At 65.4% G+C, this 23,540-nt stretch overlaps 1 protein-coding gene across 3 annotated transcripts; it reads right to left on the reverse strand.

The window, feature by feature from the left end:
* Positions 1 to 3,424: 3,424 nt before the first annotated feature.
* LOC101950389 (riboflavin transporter 2-like) lies at positions 3,425 to 21,405 on the reverse strand. Of its 3 annotated transcripts, none has more exons than XR_010598036.1 (6): positions 20,652 to 21,405; positions 13,037 to 14,044; positions 11,721 to 11,844; positions 8,581 to 11,526; positions 4,175 to 4,347; positions 3,425 to 3,799 (listed from the first exon to the last, which is right to left on the reverse strand). XR_010598036.1 is itself a non-coding variant. In XM_005291171.4 (4 exons), the coding sequence occupies exons 2-4, from the start codon at positions 14,020 to 14,022 to the stop codon at positions 11,314 to 11,316; spliced, it is 1,323 nt and encodes a 440-aa protein (XP_005291228.2). In that variant the 5' UTR covers positions 14,023 to 14,044; positions 20,652 to 21,405; the 3' UTR covers positions 5,815 to 11,313. The 3 variants fall into 3 exon arrangements, 1 of the variants encoding a protein (XP_005291228.2); XR_010598035.1 differs by having other exon boundaries at positions 8,444 to 11,526; XM_005291171.4 differs by lacking the exons at positions 3,425 to 3,799; positions 4,175 to 4,347 and having other exon boundaries at positions 5,815 to 11,526.
* Between the last annotated feature and the right edge of the window lie 2,135 nt (positions 21,406 to 23,540).

Below are 23,540 nucleotides of genomic sequence, written 5' to 3' on the forward strand. Positions count from 1 at the left end.
ACCGGCCCCTCCCCCCCCCTGTCCCGGGAGCGAGCGCTCCGAGACACCAGCCCCTGCCTGGCAAGGGTCCCCGGTGCCACGTGGGGCGACGTCTGGGGCAGATCAGGCTGCACCGCCCGGGAGCAGACATCCGCCTCCCCTGCCCCCGTCCACACTGGCTGGGCACAGAGGTGCCTGCCACGTGCTAGCGTCTATGCCAGGACGGGGCGGGAGGGAACCTGGCAGCACAGAGCTGTGGGCGCCCCGGGCCGGTACAGAACCTGGCACCATGAGGGGTGTGTACCGTAATGCACATAACAACCAGCCCTAGGGAAGGGGGGCGGTACCGTAATGCACACAGTAATGGATCCAATTGTAATGGACCCCTCGGGAAGCAGGGGGCGGGGGTGGTACCGTAATGCGCCCAATAACCAGGCCTCGGAAAGCACGGGGGCGGGGGGGGGGAGGAGGTACAATAACGCACCCAATAACGAGCCCGCGGGCAGCACCGGGGCGATTGGGGGGTACCGTAATCATACAATATACAGCCCTTGGAAGTGGTTAGCAGGGGTGGGGGGTACCGTAATGCACACAATAGCCAGCCCGCGGGAAGCACCGGGGCGGTACCGTAATGCACACAATAGCCAGTCCGCGGGAAGCACCGGGGCGGTACCGTAATGCACACACTAACCAGCCCGCGGGAAGCACGGGGGGGGGGGGGGGGTGATACCGTAAACACACTAACCAGCCCGCGGGAAGCACCGGGCCGGGGGGTACCGTAATGCACCCAATAGCCAGCCCGCGGGAAGCACGGGGGGGGTGATACCGTAAACACACTAACCAGCCCGCGAGAAGCACCGGGGCGGTACCGTAATGCACACAATAGCCAGCCCGCGGGAAGCACCGGGGCGGTACCGTAATGCACACAATAGCCAGCCCGCTGGGGCGATACCGTAAACCCAGCAGCCAGCCCGCGGGCGGAGGAGCTGCCAGTCCCAGCCCCAGCCCCAGCCCCGGCCGCCTCCCGCCCCGCAGCCAGGTGGACCCAGGCCCCGGGGTCCGGTCCCGGCAGCCCCCGCCCAGGCGTGGGGCCCGCAGTTCTCCTCACCGTCCGCCGCAGCTCCATGACCGCCGTTGTCAGCGTCCGCCACCGCCGCCACGGGCCGCCGCCACCCCGGCCCCTCACTCACCCGCACGTTGATTGGCCCGCCCGCTCCCAGGCTCCGCCCCCTCAATCAGGGCGAACGCCGATTGGCCCGCCTGGATGGCGGCGCCTCTCTCCCACCCAGCTCTGACGGCGCATCCATGCCCCGCCCCCTTACTACATAGCGCTCGCTGATTGGCCCGCAGGCCCCCGTCGCAGTGGTGGGCAGAATGGGCGGTGCCCTGAGATGGCCCCGCCCCTGAAGCTCGACGGGGCGGGGGTGGTGGGGAGGGGTGGAGAGGGCGTGTCTGATCCCTCCGCCCCCCCCCCCACCTTGTGGTCGGGAGTTCCGCAGGCCGGGTCCGGCTGCTGGAGAAGTGGGGCCCAGCTGCTGCTCAGGGGAGCCGGCGTGGGACACAGCACCCCGGGGGCCGGGGCGGGCGGGGATCCAGTGTGGGACACAGCACCCCGGGGGGCCGGGGCGGGCAGGGAGCCAGTGTGGGACATGCACCCCGGGGGCCGGGGCGGGCGGGGATCCAGTGTGGGACATGCACCCCAGGGTGCCGGGCGTGTGGGGGGCCGGCGTGGGACACGCACCCCAGGGGACCAGGGCGTGCGGGGAGCCGGCGTAGGACACGCACCCCGGGGGGCCGGGGCGGATGGGGAGCCGGTGTGGGATACGCCCCACCGGGGGGGCTGGGACATGCAGGGAGCTGGTGTGGGATACACACCCCGGGGGGGCTGGGGCGGACGGGGAGCCGGTGTGGGATACGCCCCACCGGGGGGGCTGGGACATGCAGGGAGCTGGTGTGGGATACACACCCCGGGGGGGCTGGGGCGGACGGGGAGCCGGTGTGGGATACGCCCCACCGGGGGGGCTGGGACATGCAGGGAGCTGGTGTGGGATACACACCCCGGGGGGGCTGGGGTGGATGGGGAGCCGGTGTGGGATACGCCCCACCGGGGGGGCTGGGACATGCAGGGAGCTGGTGTGGGATACCCACCCCGGGGGGGCTGGGGCGGACGGGGAGCCGGTGTGGGATACGCCCCACCGGGGGGGCTGGGACATGCAGGGAGCTGGCGTGGGATACACACCCCGGGGGGCTGGGGTGGATGGGGAGCCGGTGTGGGATACGCCCCACCGGGGGGGGCTGGGACATGCAGGGAGCTGGCGTGGGATACACACCCCGGGGGGCTGGGGTGGATGGGGAGCCGGTGTGGGATACGCCCCACCGGGGGGGCTGGGACATGCAGGGAGCTGGCGTGGGATACACACCCCGGGGGGCTGGGGTGGACGGGGAGCCGGCTGGGAGTTCCGCAGGCCGGGCTCTGGCTGCTGGAGAAGTGGGGCCCAGCTGCGGCTAACGGGGGAGCAGCCAGAGCCACGCAGGCACTGACAAGTAGCGGCTCCCCGCACGCCCGAGCCCCCCGGAGTGCGTCTCCCACGCCAGCTCCCCACATGCCCCAGCCCCCCGGGGTGCATATCCCACGCCGGCTCCCCGCATGCCAGAGCCCCCTGGGGTGTATCCTACGCCGGCTCCCTGCGCGTCCCAGCCCCCCGGAGTGTATCCCACGCCGGCTCCCCACATGCCAAAGCACATGGACACAGCTGCTGGAGCCTGGGGCATGTCCCCACATGTGGTGCCTGCACTCTGCACAGCGCCAGGAGTGCGACTAACCAGCCCCTTTGATTGCCGGCCCCTGGCACAGTGCTGGGGCAGGCGTGACAGGTCGTGTCTGTCCTGGTGCTGATGTAGCTGCTCTCATTGTGATCGATGAACAACTCCCAGTCCCAAACAGTCCCCTGTCCGCCCTCCGTCCTGGAGTGGAGGTGACGGCGCTGGAGGCGGTCGGAGGGACGGGAAAGCCGTGCGGGAGCTGGTGTCTGTGGCCTAGAGCTGAGCTCCACACGTGGCACTCAGCGCAGCGAGGCCCAGGGCAGCCTGGGTTCGGCTCCTGGTTAAGAGCCAGCTCCTGCGCTCAGCCTGCCCGTCTGTCCCCGTGGGACCTGGCGGGTTTCTTGGGTTACTGGGCCAGGCCAGTGCAGGGGGCTTTGAGGATCGGGAGGAGAGAGCCCATGACCTGGAACTAGGCTCTGCTGTGTGTGGGGTTAGTGCTGAGGCTGGAGCAGCGGGCGATTGCTCTCCCGGTGACCCGTGCTGCTGAGCAGACAGGCGGCTGCGCTCGGCCGCAACTGGAGATCTGCCAGGGCGTGCGGCCTTGTTCCCACAAGAAATGAATTACAGCAATTCAGCCTGGAGGCCGGGAACGCAGCCATGAGTCACCAGGGCCGTACTTCCACGCTGGGGGCCTCTGTCCCGGGAAGCAGCGACTCCGACCAGGATGGTGGATAATCAGCTGAACGTGAGCGCCTGGTGTTCTGCTGTGTGCCAGAGGCTACTGGGATCCTGCAGCGTAGAAACAGGGGAATCCCGGGAGGAACAGAGAGGTTTTACCTCTGCATTCAGCGCTGGGGCGAGCGCTGTTGGGACCCTGGGTCCAGTTCTGGTGGCCACAATTCCAGAAGGATGTTGGTAAATTGGGGAGGGTCAGAGAAGAGCCCCGAGAATGATTAAAGGGTTAGAAACCTGCCTTAGAGCGAGAGAATCAGGGAGCTCCAGCTGTTTAGCTGAACAAAGGGAGGGTTCCGGGTGTTTGATCCCAGTCTGTAAGTACCTGTCGGGGGAACAGAAATGTAAGAATGGACTTTTCAGTCTAGCCGAGGAAGGTCTGTGACGCAGTAGGGAGTGGGGTGGACTGACCTGGGAATGTCGTCTAGTTTTACTGGACTGTCTGCATGGGGGATGGGAGAGCAGGAGAAGACTTTATTTGAGGGATACCTGAGTTAGGAGGGAGATGGGGCCAGGTGACACCTTTGCCTGGAAAACTGGACAAAGGCTACAAGAGGAGCCGGGGGGAGGGGAGTGAGTCGGCTGGAGGGGTTTTTTTCAGGTTTGGGCTGGCTGGGAAGAGGCAGGGAACCCCAAGTCTGGGGTCTAAGCTCCTTGCCCCCCCAAAGGGACCTGGCTGAGGGGTCCTGGTTGTACTTACAAGCCCTGCTTGGGACTGTGTTCCTGTTGTCTAATAAACCTTCTGTGTTACTGGCTGGCTGAGAGTCCCGGTGAATCGCAGGAATTGGGGGTGCAGGGCCCTGGCTCCCCCACACTCTGTGACAAGGTCCAACACCATCCAGTGGCTGGAAGTCGAAGCGAGACACATTCAGCCTGGAAACAAGGAGTGACGTTTTAGCAGTGACAGTAATTCACCCCTGGACCAACTTGCCCAGGGTCCTGGTGGATTCTCCATCACTGGCCGGATCAAAATCCAGCCTGGCCGTGTTTCTGACAGCTCTGCTCTGGGAATGATCTAGGAGCAGGTCTCTGGCCTGGATAGTCACACTGGTCCCGTCTGGCCATGGGATCTGGGTCTTCTGGGGCCAAGTCCGTGTCCACATGACGTGTGGCGCTGGGATTGCAGCAGGGGCTGAGGAATCTGTTCACTCGTATTCCCACTGAACCAGCCCTGCGGGCTGCTAACCAAGCCGAGGAGGGAAGCCGCTTGCCTGGGCACCCCCCAGCCAGGGACTAGGCTGCACTTGGCTGGAATCCCAGGGGCCATGGCTGGTCTAAGACGTTCAGGCCGGGGGCTTGGACTGGAAGCTGAGGACAGCGGCCTCGCAGCAAACCCCCCCCCTCCCCCCAGGGAATGATTCTGTTACAATGAGTCTGTGTGGTGGGAGCTGGCCCATTTCAAAGGCCAAAGCAGAGCCCTGCAGAAAGAGCCCCACGGCCACAAGAGCCCCACAGCCAGCCCTACACGTCCTGGATGATTTCGCTGTCTCCAGCGAGCAGCAGGCGGCACCCACTGCTGGACGGGGGGTCCCGGCTGGAGGCCTGGCCTGGGTCCCTGACTGATCATCTTGTGTGCCTGCTCACCAAGGCCACAGCTCCAAAAATGGGTATTGATTTGGGTGCTTGACCCCCACCCCTGAGCGGTGCTGAGACCCCCTGGGCCTGACCCCCCCTCAGCAGTGCCACGACCCCGTGGGCCTGACCCCCCCCAGCAGTGACGAGACCCCGTGGGCCTGACCCCCCCCCAGCAGTGATGAGACCCTGTGGGCCTGACCCCGCCCCCAGCAGTGCCACGACCCCGTGGGCCTGACCCCCCCCAGCAGTGACGAGACCCCGTGGGCCTGACCCCCCCCAGCAGTGACGAGACCCTGTGGGCCTGACCCCGCCCCCAGCAGTGCCACGACCCCGTGGGCCTGACCCCCCCCAGCAGTGACGAGACCCCGTGGGCCTGACCCCCCCCAGCAGTGCCACGACCCCGTGGGCCTGACCCCCCCCAGCAGTGCCACGACCCCGTGGGCCTGACCCCTCCCCAAGCAGTGATGAGACCCCGTGGGCCTGACCCCCCCTCAGCAGTGCCACGACCTCGTGGGCCTGACCCCTCCCCGAGCGGTGCTGAGACCCCATGGGCCTGACCCCGCCCCCAGCAGTGCCACGACCCCGTGGGCCTGACCCCCCCCCAGCAGTGACGAGACCCCGTGGGCCTGACCCCCCCCAGCAGTGCCACGACCCCGTGGGCCTGACCCCCCCCAGCAGTGATGAGACCCCCCTGGGCCTGACCCCCTGTCACGGAGTCCCCGGGCAATGCTCTGGAACTGCTCCCCACAAAGCCAATCAGGACTTTGGGGAGCCTCCTCTCCCTCGGAGCAGGCTGTCTTCAGGGCAAGAAGCTCACACGGCTTCACCTCCTGGGTCTCTCCTGGGAGCATTCAGCATATGCCCCTCTGTGCGCTTCCCACCGCGAGTCTGCCCCGGCGGGGTCCTGGGGCAGCCAGAGGGTCCTGCACCCCCACTTCGCAGTCAGACGTGACTCTCAGCCAGCCAGTAAAACAGAGGTTTATTAGATGACAGGAACACGGTCTAAAACAGAGCTTGTAGGTACAGCGGCGAATGGGACCCCTCGGCCGGGTCCATTATGGGGTTCAGAGAGCCAGACACCCACGTCTGCCCTCACTCCTAGTCCCCAGGTAGCTCCAACTCTCAAACCCCCTCCAGCCCCTCCTTCTCCGGGCTTTGTCTCTTTCCTGGGCCAGGAGGTCACCTGATCTCTTTGTTCACCTTTAGCTATTTCCTTGCAGGGGGGGAAGGGGCCCTGGCCATTTGTTGCCAGGGAGACAGAGTGTCAGTGATTTATGCAAACTGGCCTTTCCCCACCACCTAGAGACTTAAGAAATGCATAGGGGAAACTGAGGCACCCACACAGAATTCAGAGGAAACATTAAGAACAGTCCCACTCGTCACCCGCCCCCCCAGCAGTGCCACGACCCCGTGGGCCTGACCCCCCCCCCCAGCAGTGATGAGACCCCCCTGGGCCTGACCCCCCCCCCCCAGCGGTGCTGAGACCCCCTGGGCCTGACCCCTCCCCAGCAGTGCCAGGACTCCGTGGGCCTGACCCCCCCCCACAGCCAGGGCTCAGGCTCGTGGTCCCCTTGGCGATGCTGCCATCTAGTGGAGGAATTGGGGGTAGCGTCCCTAAGCCTCCCCTGCATGGGCTCTCGGGGTGGGTGGGTTTCATCCAGCCCTGTCCCAGAGCGCCTGGCACTGCACTGGCCGGGCAGTGAGCGCCCGGGAGCCCAGCCCTGTCCTGCACCATCCCCCCATGCCAGCCACCTCTGCCCCGTGGTGTCATTTCACCCCAGCAAAGGAGCTTTCCGTATGCCCCAGTCAGTCACCTGAGCACTGGCCAATGCCTCAGGTTTTGGGGAGTCTCTGGGGGCTCTGTGCCCACTGGGGGGTGTCTCTGCCCCACAGAAGGCAGGGATGGGTCTGACCTGTGGGACCTAGGACGGGAATGTTGTGGGGCTGTTGTGGTGACAGGTTCCATGTCCCATTGGCCCTGCTCCGAGCCATTCCTGCCTTGGGGGTGAAGGTCTCATGCCAAGGACACCCCCCTCCCCACCGGCACTGCAGGGCCAGCCTGGGCTGGAGGTGGGTCCGGCTGATGGGCGATGGTCCTGAGCCAGCCAAGCTGCAATCTAGTCCCTCTCCCCCTTGCCTGGCTGCCCCTCGCCCCTGCACAGGAGTGGGCGTGCTTGTGGCTGGAGATGATTGACGGGGCTGCTTTGTGTTTCTCTAGGGTCTCCCACTCTGAGCGGCTGAACCCCTCTCCGCTCCTGCACCGCCTGGCGGGCCCCCACAGGCTCCCCCTCCCTCATATGTCATCCCCCGTCCCCCATCTCTGGCTGAAGACACTGACCGCGCCCTGAGGACGTGGGCAGGTCCCTGTTACCCGCATACCCTAGGGTACCCCACCTTTACCCTTCCGTGGGCTCAAGGCATAACCTGGTTCATTTAGGCCCCACCCCCCTGTTACCCAGTTCCTAGGGCTCAGGGCGTAATCTTCTGTGGGTTTTGTGGGGCTTTTCCCCAGTGATAGCACCTCACACAGCAATAGCCTTCACCTCTAGTTATTCACAGTTACCAAACCCGATGAGCACACAGTGCTCACCGCTTGCCAGGAGACATCCCTGCTGGCCAGGCAGGCTCAGGTCACCCGGGCCTCTGCCCGGTGGCATTGGCTGGGTGCTGAGATCTGGCAGCTCTGATCCTGGGCTGGGTCCCAAAGAACTTCCTTTTGGCCCCCGGTTTATACAGTGAAACCAGAGTCCAGCTTAGCTGTGCCCTCACCAGTCATTTAAAAACACAACACAATATTTCTCACCAGTCCTACCCCCTTCAGACCCCACCACCTCAGCTGATTTGCACCTTGCAAGATTCGCCAGGCAACAGGCAGAACCAGCCAGCCCCTACAGCTAAGCACTGGAGAAGTGGGGCCCGACGAGGCAAAACAATAGAAGTGGAGGTTTCGCAATCCCAACTGGTGAGCCGTGGTTCCTTGCCTGTAACCATCTGCAGAGCTCACAGCCCCCAGACATGCGTGGGTGAGAGCGGGAGGCGAGGCGGATTCTTGGGCTCTGGGTGCCACCTGCTCCCTGGGCTCCACGCAGTGGCGTAGCTGGGGGGGAGCACATTCCCCCAAAGTGGCGCCTTTTTAACTCACTCACACAAAAAGGTGCCACCTGCTGCGGCACTTTTACTGACGGGGCGGCGCTCCGGGTCTTCGGCGGTGGGCCCTTCACTAGCTCCGGGTGTCTTCGGCGGCACCGAAGCACCCGCTGCCAAAGCCCCGCGGAGCGAGTGAAGGTCCCGCCGCCGCGGTGCCGCCGAAGACCCGGGTGAGTACAAGCACCGCAGCGGGTGGTGCCTTTGTTCTCGCCACCTGGCTACGCCACGCCCTGCAGGACCCCCTCACCTGCTGCCAGGCCACGCCTGGGCCACTCACGTCTGCCCCTTAGATCCCTGTAGGGGAAGGGGAGCCGGGTCTCTTCAGGCAGAGTCGCCCCCAAAGCCTTCGCATTGGCTGCCCTCGCTTCCCGTGACACACTGTACCTCCGAATGTCAGCCTGTGACCCCACATTCATCAGGCCCATGGGGCTGTGCTAGGCCATACAAAGCATGCCGTGAAAAGTCCTGAGCTGCTGAAACCCACAGGTCGGCTCCCAATGGCTATGTCTGAAGTGATGAGATCGTGCTGGAGGAGTGTTACTAGAACATGCTGTATGTTTCCTAGTGGCCCAGGTGGGTGTTGGCCAATGACCGCCTGCTAATCAACTGTGTGACTCAACTAAGCAAGCACCACACAATGGGAACTGATCAGTCACTGTGACTCGGGGCTCCCCAGGACATGCCTGGGCTAGCGTCTGCCAGGCACATGGGCCAAGCTGCAGCATGAGGGGCCTTTCTCCTCCCCCACCTACACTGGAAACAACCGGGATGGCCCTAGGGTTACCATATGTCCTCTTTTTCCCGGACATGTCCGGCTTTTCAGCAGTCAAACCCCCGTCCGGGGGGAATTGCCAAAAAGCCGAACATGTCCGGGAAAATGGCAGCTCTGCTCCTCCCCGACTCTTCGGCTCTGTTTAAGAGCCGGGCTGCCCGAGCGCTACCGGCTTTGGGCAGCCCCCGTGCCTCCAGACCCTGCGCCGCCTGAGCCCCGGAGGGGAAGTGCCCGGCTGGGGGCGCAGGGTCTGGAGGCATAGGGGCTGCCCAAAGCCCGAGCGCTACCGGCTTCACGGTTTGCTGGGCAGCCTCCAGACCCTGCGCCCCCGGCTGGGCGCTTCCCCTCCCGGGCTCCAGCTGCGCTGGGTAAGCGCCGGCTGGGGGCGCAGGGTCTGGGGGCTGCCCGGCAAACCCTGAAGCCGGTAGCACTGGGGCAGCCCTTTCCCCCTGGCTGGGAGTGGAAGGGAGGAGGGGGCGGAGTTAGGGTGGGGAGGGGCGGGGCTGGGGCGGGGCTAGGGGTGGGGAAATGGGCGGGGCCAGGGCCCGTGGAGGGTCCTCTTTTTTTATTTTTGAGATATGGTAACCCTAGGGATGGCGAGAAGATGAAGCTCATTGGAGGACACTGGTTCAGACGTCAGGAGGGAAGTCTGTGTGTTAAGGACTGTAACCGCAGTGGGGTGAGGACATTGCTTGATTCAAATCCTCTTTAGTTTATAGAATTTACACTGGGCCCTTATTTTCTTTTCTTTGGTAACCATCTCTGTCCTGTTCTGCCTTCCACTTAAAATGGATCGTTCTGGAGTTAATAAACGGGTTTTACATTTTAACTAAAACTGTGTATTTTGCTTGAAGTGCCGGGCAAACTTCTGCTTAGTATGCAGAAACTGGTGCATGTCCTCTCCACATTGAGGGAGGGGCGGCCTGGGTTATAAACCGACGCTGGTCAGGGCAGGATGGTGCAGCTCTGGGGTCTCTCTGCTGTGAGAAGCAGTCATGTAACTCAGCTGGGTGTGTCCCCGCCTGTGGATGGCTGGGTGAGTGCAGGACCTGGAGGGGTTTGCAGCTTGCCACAGCCTCGCTCTGTGAGACGGTGCCCCGGCTGGTAAGCCACAGTGCCAGGTTGCAGCACCCCAGGGAACCCCCTTTGAATCACCCCCCCCCCCGGGGAGCTTGTTTGGGAACCTGTGGCTGGCCTGCAGGCAAGACACAGAATGGGAGCCAAACCTCCACCCAGGGATTAATGCCACACCTGGGGGCTGTTGGGGTCCCCCACCCCACCCCTTCCTAGAACCTGCACTAGGAGCAGCCTGGTGCTAGTCCCCACAGGGGGGCAGGCTGCCAGCCAGGGAATGTTTCGGGCACACGTAGGCAGCAGGATTAGAACTGGGGCCCTTCGGGCTCACGGCACAGAGTTGTGCTGTTTGAGCTAGAGGAGTCACTCTGGTCACGTACTGCGGCGGCAGCAGTAGGCTCTTATCCTCTGTGGCCCAGCCGCTAGAGGGGACAAACACCATGACGCGCGGGTTTCATACACATCACTCCTGGTGACCTTTAGTCTAAGCAGGGAGGCCACGCCACACTGTCCCCCCACTGGCCATTCAGGACAGGCTGAGCGAGGACAGCTGGCCGGGGAGCAGCGTTCAGCCCACCCTGGCTCGGATGTTTCACATCCCCTTGGGGGGGGGGGGGGGGTTGTTCCCTGGAGCAGCTTTTACCAGGCGGCTCAGCAGGTGAACGAGCGCAGCCCAGGTGATGGGGATCTCTGACGGCACTGGGCTGCTCCTGTCATCCTGCACAGCAGCGGGTGGCAGGACGCCTGGGTTCTAGTCCCATCTCAGCCACTGACTTGCTGGGTGACCTTGGGCAAGTCCCGTCCCCTCCCAGTGCCTCAGTTTCCCCACATGTAAAAGGGGCATAATGCTGATCTACCAGGGGGTTACTGGAGAGGCTCTTGCTCAGTGCTTAGAATTGTCCCCAGGGGCCAGGATGCCGGGGTGGTGGGCACAGTGTAATAACCTGAGGGGAACAAACACATCTGTGGCCTTCTAGGCCATGCGAGTTAGCTCTGCACTGGACACTGCCCACTCCCTGCATCCCAGTGACAACAAGTACAAAGGTCAAAACCTCCAGCTCCTCAGCCCAGGCGCACCGACTCGAGCCAATGGAGAATCACCGGTAGCTGACAGCAGTACAGGGCTGATGATGCTGGCTGGCGCAGTTCTGATTTCATCCAGCAGAGGGCGGCGGTGCTGGGCCAGTAGGACTAGTGGTCCAAGGGCTGAGCTGGGAGCCCGGGGAAGCCCAGAGTCCCCCGGGCTGGAGGCCGCGGCGGGTCTGCGCGGCTCAGCTGGGGCAGCGGGTGGTGCAGGCGTCTCCGGAGCGGAAGAGGCTGTAGACGCTGACCAGCGGGAACATGGTGAGGGCCCCCAGCATGGAGCCCAGCTGCACCACGGCCCCGCACCACACCAGGGCGCTGTGCCCCTCGTCCCGCAGGATCATACCGATCATCAGCTTCACGTAGGACAGCGAGCCCACGAAGAGAACCCAGCTCAGCACCTGGGCAGGGGAGAGCGCGGCACGTCAGGCAGCCCCAGCCCTGGCCTCCCCCCGCGGCCCTACAGAGGGCACCAAGCAGGGACCTCACCCAGGGCCTGGGGCAGGAGGCAGTGGGACGCCAGGGACCCGGGCGGAGTCGGGAATCCCTTGGCCGAAGGGCAGAGGGCCGGGGCCCGGGGCTTGCGCTGACTTACGATGAGCGTCACCCCGGCGTAGCTGTGCAGCAGGGGCGGGCACGGGCTGAGCACCGCCATGGCCATGATGTAGCAGCCGAACCCGGAGCCCGCCGCGGCCAGGAGCCCGAGCGTCAGCAAACCCCTGGGGGCAAAGCACCGGCTGGTGACGGGAGACGCGGCATTTAGCCACCGTGACCCCAGCTCCTGCCCCCCCCCGTGATACCCGTCTGCCCCAGCTCCCCCAGGCCCTGACCCCCAGCTCCCCCAGACCCCCAGGCCCTGACCCCCAGCTCCTCCAGCCTGCCCCAGACCCCCAGGCCCTGACCCCCAGCTCCTCCAGCCTGCCCCAGACCCCCACGCCCTGACCCCCAGCTCCCCCAGCCTGCCTCAGACCCCCACGCCCTGACCCCCATGATACCCACCTGCCCCAGCTCCCCCAGACCCCCACGCCCTGACCCCCAGCTCCCCCAGCCTGCCTCAGACCCCCACGCCCTGACCTCCCATGATACCCACCTGTCCCAGCTCCCCCAGGCCCTGACCCCCAGCTCCTCCAGCCTGCCCCAGACCCCCAGGCCCTGACCCCCCATGATACCCACCTGCCCCAGCTCCCCCAGACCCCCACGCCCTGACTCCCAGCCTGCCCTAGACCTCCAGGCCCTGACCCTCAGCTCCTCCAGCCTGCCCCAGACCCCCAGGCCCTGACCCCCCATGATACCCACCTGCCCCAGCTCCCCAGGCCCTGACCCCCAGCTCCCCCAGCCTGCCCCAGACCCCCATGCCATGACCCCCAGCTCCTCCAACCTGCCCCACCTGCTCCAGGCCCTGACCCCCAGCTCCCCCAGCCTGCCCCAGACCTTCACGCCATGACCCCCAGCTCCTCCAACCTGCCCCAGCTCCCCCACGCCCTGACCCCCAGTGACCCCAGCCTGCCCCAGACCCCCACGCCCTGACCCCCCATGATACCCACCTCCCCCAGCTCCCCCAGCGTGCCCCAGACCCCCAGGCCCTGACCCCCAGTGACCCCACCCCTAACCCCAGACCTCCAGGCCGTGCCCCCCACATGATACCTGCCTGCCCCAGCCCCCCAGCCCTGACCCCCAGTGACCCCAGCCCCTACTCCCCCCCGTGATACCCGCCTGCCCCAGCCCCCTCGGTGACCCTGGACCATGCTGGCACCCTCTGCAGCAGGGGCATTAAACTCAGCTCCTGCAGCTGCCCGGCCCGGTGCTCCTGGTGCCATTGAGGGGCAGCTCCGTTGGCGGAGGCCTGCCCAGGATGTGGGGCGGCCCCCAGCTGGGGGAGCAGCACGTCTGCGTGGCTGCCAGGACGCCCACCTGTTGGGCAGGAACATGCCGATGAAGCAGGCCAGCGGGTTGGCCATGGCGGCCAGCGTGGCTGAGAGGTGGTAGGCCGAGTTGCCGTAGGGCAGGCAGGAGTAGGACTGCACCGCGGGCAGCACGGCGTTGGTCAGCGCGTTGACCCAGGCCAGCACCAGGAAGATGTAGGCCACCTGGGGCCAGGAGTACGTGCCGGTGCCGAAGTAGCCGCTGAGGCGGCGGCTCTCGGTGGGGCTGATCATGGGCCGCTCCTCCACCACGGCCTGCAGGCCCGAGCCGGCCTCCACCCGGGCCTGGGCCCGGAACCGCTCCTTGGCCCGCTCCTGCCGGGCGGCCGGGAGGTGGTTGAGCAGGACGAAGGCGGCGAGGCACAGGCCCATCATGCCGCCAAGGAAGAGGAAGAAGAGGCGAACGGAGAACCGGGCCGGCTGGTACTCCACCTGCAGCCCCGGGCCCGAGGCGTTCCCCGCCAAGCTGCCATTCACGCACCGGGCCACCCCCACCCCCTGGGCCAGGGCCACCAGGCCGGGCACCAGGCCGCTCAGCCCCTCGCCCACGAAGTAGGTGGTCAGGTACCGGGCCCGGAACCGCAGCATGAAGGGCAGGAAGGTGACGGAGGAGGTGCAGTCCACCAGGGAGAGGAAGAAGAGGAGGACGAGGAGGGCGGTGCTGCGGGCAGTGCCCCCCACCACGCTGGTCTCCTGCCAGAAGAAGGCCAGCAGGACGCAGGCCAGCGCCCCGAGGCTGATGATGGTGTAGATGGTGCCGGGCTCACTGAGCCGCCCGGGCCGGAAGTGGTGCATGAGGGTGACGAAGAGCGGCCCCACGTTGGCGAACTGGATCAGCACCGTGAGGTAGGACGGCAGGTACCAGCCCTCCGGGACCCGGGGCACAATGAGGGGCAGCTCCACCCACATGCCGTTGATGGCCACCCACGAGCCTGTGCCCAGGAGGCAGGCGAGGACGTGAACCACCAGCACCATGGCTTCCGCTGGCGCGCCGGGCCTGAGAGCCAACAGAGAGGGGGGCATTAAACCAGAGCAGCGGGCCCAGCACGGGGGCAGGACGGGCTCTCTCTGGAAAGCCAGCGCAGAAGCCTGGATGTGACCCCAAAGCCGGGTAACCCCCTGCCGCCCCCAAAGCCAAGGTAACCCCCACCATCACCTCCTCCCATCTGTGCGCCACGCCCTGCCCCCCCACAAGCCGGGGTAACCCCCACCATCACCTCCTCCCATCTGTGCGCCACGCCCTGCCCCCCCCCAGCCGGGGTAACCCCCACCATCACCTCCTCCCATCTGTGCGCCACGCCCTGCCCCCCCCAAGCCGGGGTAACCCCCACCATCACCTCCTCCCATCTGTGCGCCACGCCCTGCCCCCCCCTGAAGCCGGGGTAACCCCCAGCACCACCTCCTCCTGCCTGCGTGCCATGCTCTACCTCCCCCCGCTCCCCCAAAGCAGCAACAAGCAGCGAGCGTCCCAGTGGGAATAGCCTTGGGAAGCCCAGTCCCAGGGATGCACGCACACCCCAACACACGGACACACACAGCATGTGCAGCGCACACCCCCCCCAAGGGAAACATGCAAGTACACACACAGCCAGACACGTGTGCATGCACACACCCAGAGGCACACACACACATGCACACACACACACACTTGCTGGTACAGGACGCGGATGGGCCCTTTGCTGAGTAGCAGACCAGGCCTCAGGCCCCTCTGCCCGCCTGGCCGGGTTCTTAACTGCCCAGCCTGCTGTATCCTGGGGCAGGCCCACGGCTGTCAGCAGCGGGACCCTCGGCACTAGGCTGTCCCCACCACGCGCCCTTTGCTCCTGCTGTGAAACATCCCGCAGCAGCAGCCCGGCCGGCAGGGACTGGGCCTGGGCCTCTCCTTTGGCACTTACGACACCTGCCCAGAGAGGCTGTGAGGTCTAGTGGGCACAGCGCTGGATTCGGCAGCAGGACTCCTGGCGTCTAAGCCTGTCTCTGCTGGTGACTCCCTGTGTGACTCTGGGCATGGTCCTGTCTCGTTCTGTGCCTCAGTTTCCTCCTCTACAGCGTCACCAGTCAGTGAGGAACATGGAGCCCGGCTCAGGAGCCAGCCATGGTCAGCGAGCTGTCTGTGCTCCCGACGCCCCGGACAGCGCTGGAGCTGGGGGCGGGAGGGGGAACCCAACGCTCCAGTACGTGGCTGAAGCTCGGTTCTGACCAAGCCGCATTGTAAGAGCGATCCCTGGTGGTAGCATAGCCGGAGCCAGAGCCGCTCCCCGTGGTGGGGCTGGGCAGGGGGCTGGCTCAGACCATGCCAGCTGCCCCTCTCCTGCGGCTCTCAGGGCCTAGCAGAGTTTCCTGGCCCAGCTGAGCTGTTGGCTCCCCCAGGGGCGTCCCGGCAGGACCCTCCCAGCGCAGGAGGAGGCTCTGCCCGCCTCGCCCCACTCGTCTCCATCTCCAGAGCTCGTCCCCCTCGCCCTCCCTGGGACCCAGCCAGCAGGCACAGCAGGGAGCCGCCCCCCAGGCCTGGCCCTTGCCCACAAGCCCCTCTGCCAGCTCAGGGCTCGGTGCCGCGGGCTGGGAGCTGTGGGCGAAGGACCCGGCCTGGCCCAGCACACAGGGGGCAGATGCCGCTGAGACTGCGCCGGCCAGACAGACTGGGTGAAGCTTGGACCCTGCCCTGGTGCCAGTCCCTTCAGGCCCGCTGCTCGGGGCCAGGCGCCAGGCACAGGAGGGAGCAGCAGGGGCTGGGGTGCGAGGGCTGGGGAGGGTGGAGGTGACGTGTCTCTGGAGAAGGATCTGGGAGGTGGGGGGGGGGGCAGCTGAGAGAGGCGAGAGGGAAGGATCCTGGGGGGAGGGGCAGATGGGGACGGAGGAGCTGCAGGAGGGCTGAGGGGAGGAGGCAGAGGGGTAGGGGGTCACGGGCCCCTCTGCAGCCCCGGCTCCGTCAGGGCACTAACCCCCCCCGCAGGCCGCAGCAGGGGGCTGCGCTGGCCGCAGCTTCGGGGAAGGTTTGTACCTGAGAGACTCTGGTGCGAGACCCGGAGCGAGGCCCCGGTGCGGCCAGGCCTGTTTGGCTGTCCATGGATCGCTGAGCCCAGGCACCGGCAAACGGCTCTGACACCCAACGAAGCCTTGCCGGGGATGCTGGGGGTTACGGGGCTGCAGAGCACCCGAGGCAGGGAGAGAGGCAGCTGATCTGCACAGGAATCCTGTGCCTCCCGTGGGGTGTCTGTGCCCCCCCCCATTGACACCCAATGCTGGGGGGGGGGCAGCACAACGCAGAGCAGGGCTGAGCAGTGTCACCCACAGCAAGGAGCCAGCAGGCCTGGCCAGGCTGCCCCCTGCCCTTTGCGCCCGTGGCGTCCCCAGCGGATCAGAAAGACTTGTGCAGCGTCGCCAGCTGGAGAGTGTCTTGGCAGTCTCACGCTGTTTTCCTTAAAGCGCCAGCTCCTGGAGTCACGGGGTTCGGGGAGACCCGCAGCCTCCACGGAGCACACGGGGCTCTGGAGACAAGCTGGAGACGGCTCCCGAGTGCCTCCCTAGAGGCCCAGCCTGTGTCTGCACTACAGCCATCTCTGGCACAGCCCTGCCCAGCGGGGCGTGGTGGGGTGTGAGCCCCGATGGGCAGCGCCATGACGGGGACCCTCTAGTGCGAATGTGCGTATCGCAGCAACGCTGCCGCTGGCGTCATTCGGTGGAATAGCCAGCGGTAAAAGCGCAGCTTGGCCGGTACAGGACCTCAGCGCTGCTGGAGTCCCCGTAGGGCCAGCGCGGAGCTGGGACACTGGGCGGCCCCGAGCCTCGTCTCTGTGGTGCTTGGCTACCTGATCCTTGCTCCTGTGCCCAGGGTCTGCCCTGAACTCCACACAGGGGCTTGGGAAGGAATTTCCCCCGGTCAGGGATTCGCCTTCCCCCGCAGCGTGCGGGTCACGTGCCAGGGTTAACTGGGTGTAGCTCACTGGGACATTCCCTGCCATTGGGGAGCCTCGGGGGACCGGTGCCCCCGGGTCCCTGCTGTTCTCTGCCTGTGGCAGACACCGGGCCAGGCTGCCGTGATCTCCTCCCCACAGCTGGGTTTGCTGTGCGGGTGCTGACTGGCTGAGAGGCTGCTTGGGCAGAAATGGGCTTTGCAGGGGCCAGGTCCCGGCTGAGCCGTTCTCGGAGCCGTGCGGGGAGCTCCCGGCAGTGCTCGCTGGGCCAGGGCACCCAGCGCCCGGGAGGGGCCTCTCTAGCTAGTATTTCCATCAGCCCCCAGCCTGGGACTGGAAGGGGCGCTGGGGCCAGCCCGGCCCTGCCCTGGGGACACGGAGCTGGGACTGCTGGTTTCCCAGCTGCCTGGCAGCGCCCCGGGGGGATCTCCAAGCGCTCGGAGCCAGGACACACTTCACTGCTCTGCGCTGTAATAAGTGACCACGGCCAGGTTAGGCTTTAACTCCAGCTCATGGGCTCCCGGCAGCTCCCCAGGGAGTCGCTACGCTCAGCACCGGATGCCTGGGGCAAGGTCCGGCCTTTGGCCCGACCTGCTCACGGGGCTGACCGGAGCCAGCGGCCGGGACTGGCCGAGATTAACCCTCCTTTCCGGCCTGCTCCGGCGCTCTGGGAAGGGGCACGGAGGGATTCCAGTGACGCCCGGCACGGCCCTGGGGCTGCGAGTCTGTTACTGGGGGTTAGGAGCGGCCGAGTGATCTAGCGATCAATGAACCCTTATTGCAACGCTGGCCGAGGCCGCAGCTGCCCAGTCTCCGTGGGCTGCCCCAGGGCTCGGTCTGTCTCTAGCTCCTGTCTTACACCCCGGCTGGCGGCTTTGATCTGTGTTTCTGCAGCGCCTCGCACGAGGGGCTGGGCCAGGAGTGGGGGGTGTCCTTCTCCCCGTGGAGGGAGCCAGGGTGCGTGTGGAAGCCCTCCCCCAGGCAGCACATGATTGCCAGCTTCCACCTGCCCCCCGCAATCCCTCCCACTGGATGTGACCCAAGGGGGGGCAAGACCTCCCCTCCCCACTGTGCACCCCCCGTTCTCTGCCTGCTCAGTCTGATCCTGCACTCGACGGACATAGCTGGGTCCCTCGGAGGGGGAGAGGGGGGGGGGGGCTGGGCCCCAGGATCTGACTGGCCCGAGGCCGAGTCCAGCCCCTGGGCCAGCTGGGGCAATGCATGGGGCCAGCAGTACAGTCCTGTCACTCAGCTGCCCCGGCCTGGGGGGTGGAGCTAAACCCCTGCAGAGCCAGAGCTCAGAGGGGCGGCTCATCTCTTCCTCCCCCGGGGCGGGCCGGGCTTCCTGGGGTCACTTAAGGCCCCAAGCAATGCGGGTCTCCCCTTCCCCGGGGGACGTGTCCGGCTATCAGCCCCAGTGTCCGTCCCCCAGGGGTGTGTGCGGCGGTGTGAGCACGAGAGGGTCCCCGTGCGGGAGGGCTCTGCCGGGCTCCTCCCGGCACCTTGTGCCCTGTGCACTCACACGGATCACCACACAGGGCTGGTGTCCTGCTGTGACCTGGGGCTCTGCCCATGGGACAAATGGCTGCAATGCCGGTCCTCCGACAGGCATCACCACACACACCCTAGGTCACCCGACAGGCGTCATCACACACCCATGCACGCACACACACACCCCATATCACCTGACAGGCATCATCACACACACACACCATGTCACTCAGCAGGCGTCATCACACTCACACACTCACACACATGTCATGTCAGCTGACAGGCGTCATCACACACACACACAGATGCACATGCATACGCACACACCATGTCACCCGACAAGCATCATCATCACACACACACACGCACACACACACCATATCACCTGACAGGCATCATCATCATACACACACACACGCACACACACACCATATCACCTGACAGACATCATCATCATTACACACACACAATGTCACTCGACAGGCGTCATCACACACACACACACCATGTCACTTGACAGGCGTCATCACACACACACACACACACACACACACACCATATCACCTGACAGGCATCATCATCATACACACACACACACACGCACACACCATGTCACCCGACAAGCATCATCATCACACACACACACGCACACACACACCATATCACCTGACAGGCATCATCATCATACACACACACACACGCACACACCATGTCACCCGACAGGCATCATCATCATCACACACACACACACGCACACACTCACCATATCACCTGACAGGCATCATCATCATACACACACACACACACACACGCACACACCATGTCACCCGACAGGCATCATCATCACACACACACGCACACACACACCATATCACCTGACAGGCATCATCATCATACACACACACGCACACACTCACCATATCACCTGACAGACATCATCATCATTACACACACACAATGTCACTCGACAGGCGTCATCACACACACACACACACACACACCATGTCACTTGACAGGCGTCATCACACACGCACACTCACACACGCACACACCATGTCACCCAACAGGCATCCTCTCTCTCTCTCTCTCTCTCTCTCTCTCTCTCTCTCTCTCACACACCATGTCACTCATCTGGCATAATCACACAGACACACACACATGCACACCACCCCTGTGTCACTTGTCATCACACACACACACACACACCTGTGTGCACACCCACACCCACACCATGTCACTTGACAGGCATCACATACACATGCACACACACACACACACACCATGTCACCCGATGGGCATAATCACACACACACGCACACACCATGTCACCCAACGGGCATACTCACACACACACACACACACCATCTCACTTGACAGGCGTCATCTCTCTCTCTCACACACACTCACTCTCACACACCCACACCCACGTCACTTGACAGGCATCATCTCACACACGCACACACACACACACACACACCATTGTCACTTGACAGGTGTCATCACACACACACACACACACACATGTGTGTGCGCACACCCCCCCACACCATGTCACTTGACAGGCATCACACACACACCATGTCACCCGACAGGCATTTTCATACACACACACACCCTTGTCACTCAACAGGCATCATCAAACACACACACACCACGTCACTCAACAGGCATAATCACACACACACACGCACACCCCATGTCACCCAATGGGCATAATCACACACACACACACACACACACACACGCACACACCATGTCACCCGTCGGGCATAATCACACACACACACGCACACACGCACACACCATGTCACCCGATGGGCATAATCACACACACACATACACACACACACACACACACACCGTCTCACTCGACAGGCATCTCTCTCTCACACACACTCACTCTCACACACCCACACCCACGTCACTTGACAGGCATCATCTCACACACACACACACACACACACACACACACACACACACACACACTGTTGTCACTCGACAGGCGTCATCACACACATACAGAGGCACACTCACATACATGCACACGCACACACACGCACACACCATGTCACTCGATAGGCATCATCACACACACACACACACTCACACACACACGTATGTGCACAAGCAGATGCCACCTGTTACCCATTCCCCCAAAGCTCCCCCCACCTTGGCAGCCGCTTTCCAGCCCTCTCCTACCTCGCAGGGCTGGTCTGTCCTCGCCCTGCCGCTCCGAGCCCAGCCGCGCGGGAAGTGCAGCGCTCAGGGCCCCTCCCCGCTGCCAGAGCCTGTCCCGGCTGCTCTGCCTGCGTAATGTGTTGCCCGGGGCAGTGGCAGCGATTGGCCGCCTGTTGGGCCGGGCTGCTGCCCTGGAGGTGGGCAGGGGAGCTTGGGCTGCCCTGGCACGTGTAGTTTATGGATCAGCGCCTCTGGCGCCGCGCCGCAGCCGGGGTGAGCAGGGACGGAGTCCAGCCGGGGGCTGGCACGAAGCCGCGTCGCTTGGCGGAGCTGGAGGCACCGCGGAGGCACCTGGCTCAGCTGGTGACCCTGCGATGGGTGAAATGCCCGGGCGCAGGGCGCCTGACGCACCCACGGGGCTGCCTGTGTCCGGCTGGAGTCTCTCCTCCTGGCCTTGGGCCGGAACCTCTTTGGGGGCAGGGACGGGCTCTTTGTTCTGGGTTTGTGCAGCACCAAACGCAGCGGGGGCCTGGGCCGCGGCTGGGGCTCCCAGGCGGTGCCATAATCCACAGAATGACGTGTGGACGGAATGGGGCCAGGGCGGCAAAATGGGCACGGGCAGAATGAAGCTGCCTGTATCTGAGCACGACCTTGGCCCCCTTGGGCAGACGTCGTGTGACACTGCCTGTAATGCCAGTGCTCAGCGCCCCCCGGAGCTCTGCCTCATTCAGTGCACAGGCCGCTGGGGCAGGGTAACCCCTGGAAGCAGCCAATGCCCCAAACCAAACACATGAGCAGGGGCCAGTTTACATTCTGTACATAGACATCCTGCCGCTGCTGTGGGGAGCCGGGCCGGGGAATGCGCTGTGGGGAGCCGGGCCGGGGAATGTGCTGCGGGAGCCGGGCCGGGGATTGGGGAATGCGCTGCAGAGAGCCGGGCCGGGGATTGGGGAATGCGCTGCGGGAGCCAGGCTGGGGATTGGGGAATGCGCTGCGGGAGCCGGGCCGGGGAATGCGCTGCGGGGAGCCGGGCCGGGGAATGTGCTGCGGGAGCCGGGCTGGGGATTGGGGAATGTGCTGTAGGGAGCCGGGCCGGGGAATGCGCTGCGGGAGCCGGGCCGGGGAATGCGCTGCGGGAGCCGGGCCGGGGAATGCGCTGCGGGAGCCGGGCTAGGGATTGGGGAATGTGCTGTAGGGAGCCGGGCCGGGGATTGGGGAATGCGCTGCAGGGAGCCGGGCCGGGGAATGTGCTGCGGGAGCTGGGCCGGGGATTGGGGAATGTGCTGTGGGGAGCCGGGCTGGGGATTGGGGAATGTGCTGCGGGAGCCGGGCTGGGGATTGGGGAATGTGCTGTGGGGAGCCGGGCTGGGGATTGGGGAATGCGCTGCGGGAGCCGGGCCGGGGAATGCGCTGCAGGGAGCCAGGCTGGGGATTGGGGAATGTGCTGTGGGAGCCGGGCTGGGGATTGGGGAATGTGCTGTGGGAGCCGGGCTGGGGAATGCGCTGCGGGAGCCGGGCCAGGGATTGGGGAATGCGCTGCGGGAGCTGGGCCAGGGATTGGGGAATGCGCTGCAGAGAGCCGGGCCGGGGAATGCGCTGCGGGAGCCAGGCTGGGGATTGGGGAATGCGCTGCGGGGAGCCGGGCCGGGGAATGCGGTGCGGGAGCCGGGCTGGGGATTGGGGAATGCACTGTGGGGAGCCGGGCCGGGGAATGTGCTGCGGGAGCCAGGCTGGGGATTGGGGAATGCGGTGCGGGGAGCCGGGCCGGGGAATGCGGTGCGGGAGCCGGGCTGGGGATTGGGGAATGCACTGTGGGGAGCCGGGCCGGGGAATGTGCTGCGGGAGCCGGGCTGGGGATTGGGGAATGTGCTGTAGGGAGCCGGGCCGGGGAATGCGCTGTGGGAGCCGGGCTGGGGATTGGGGAATGTGCTGTAGGGAGCCGGGCTGGGGAATGCGCTGCGGGAGCCGGGCTAGGGATTGGGGAATGTGCTGTAGGGAGCCGGGCCGGGGAATGCGCTGTGGGGAGCCGGGATGGGGATTGGGGAATGTGCTGCGGGAGCCGGGCCGGGGAATGTCCTGCGGGAGCCGGGCTGGGGATTGGGGAATGCGCTGCGGGAGCCGGGCCGGGGAATGCGCTGCAGGGAGCCGGGCCGGGGAATGCGCTGCAGGGAGCCAGGCTGGGGATTGGGGAATGCGCTGCGGGAGCCGGGCCGGGGAATGCGCTGCAGGGAGCCGGGCTGGGGATTGGGGAATGCGCTGCGGGAGCCGGGCCGGGGAATGCGCTGCAGGGAGCCGGGCTGGGGATTGGGGAATGCGCTGCGGGAGCCGGGCCGGGGAATGCGCTGCAGGGAGCCGGGCTGGGGATTGGGGAATGCGCTGCGGGAGCCGGGCCGGGGATTGCGGAATGCGCTGCGGGAGCCGGGCCGGGGATTGGGGAACGCGCTGCGGGAGCCGGGCCGGGGATTGGGGAATGTGCTGTGGGGAGCTGGGCCGGGGATTGGGGAATGCGCTGCGGGAGCCGGGCCGGGGAATGCGCTGCGGGAGCCGGGCCGGGGATTGGGGAATGCGCTGCGGGAGCCGGGCCGGGGATTGGGGAATGCGCTGCGGGAGCCGGGCCGGGGATTGGGGAATGCGCTGCGGGAGCCGGGCCGGGGATTGGGGAATGCGCTGCGGGAGCCGGGCTGGGGATTGGGGAATTCGCTGCGGGAGCCGGGCCGGGGAATGCGCTGCAGGGAGCCGGGCTGGGGAATGCGCTGCGGGAGCCGGGCTGGGGAATGCGCTGCAGGAGCCGGGCTGGGGATTGGGGAATGTGCTGTGGGGAGCCGGGCTGGGGATTGGGGAATGTGCTGCAGGGAGCCGGGCTGGGGATTGGGGAATGTGCTGTGGGGAGCCGGGCTGGGGATTGGGGAA

Source organism: Chrysemys picta, chromosome 2 (genome assembly GCF_011386835.1).
Source record: "Chrysemys picta bellii isolate R12L10 chromosome 2, ASM1138683v2, whole genome shotgun sequence".
NCBI lineage: Eukaryota > Metazoa > Chordata > Testudines > Emydidae > Chrysemys > Chrysemys picta.

Bases quoted from the DNA above. Each gene is read 5' to 3' on its own strand.
- LOC101950389 (XM_005291171.4), bottom strand. From the start codon at position 14,022: ATGGTGCTGGTGGTTCACGTCCTCGCCTGCCTCCTGGGCACAGGCTCG. The intron at 11,845-13,036 runs GTGGGCGTCCTG...CTTTGCCCCCAG, and splicing joins GGCATGTTCCTGCCCAACAG to GGGTTTGCTGACGCTCGGGC. The intron at 11,527-11,720 runs GTAAGTCAGCGC...TCCCCTGCCCAG, and splicing joins ACGCCGGGGTGACGCTCATC to GTGCTGAGCTGGGTTCTCTT.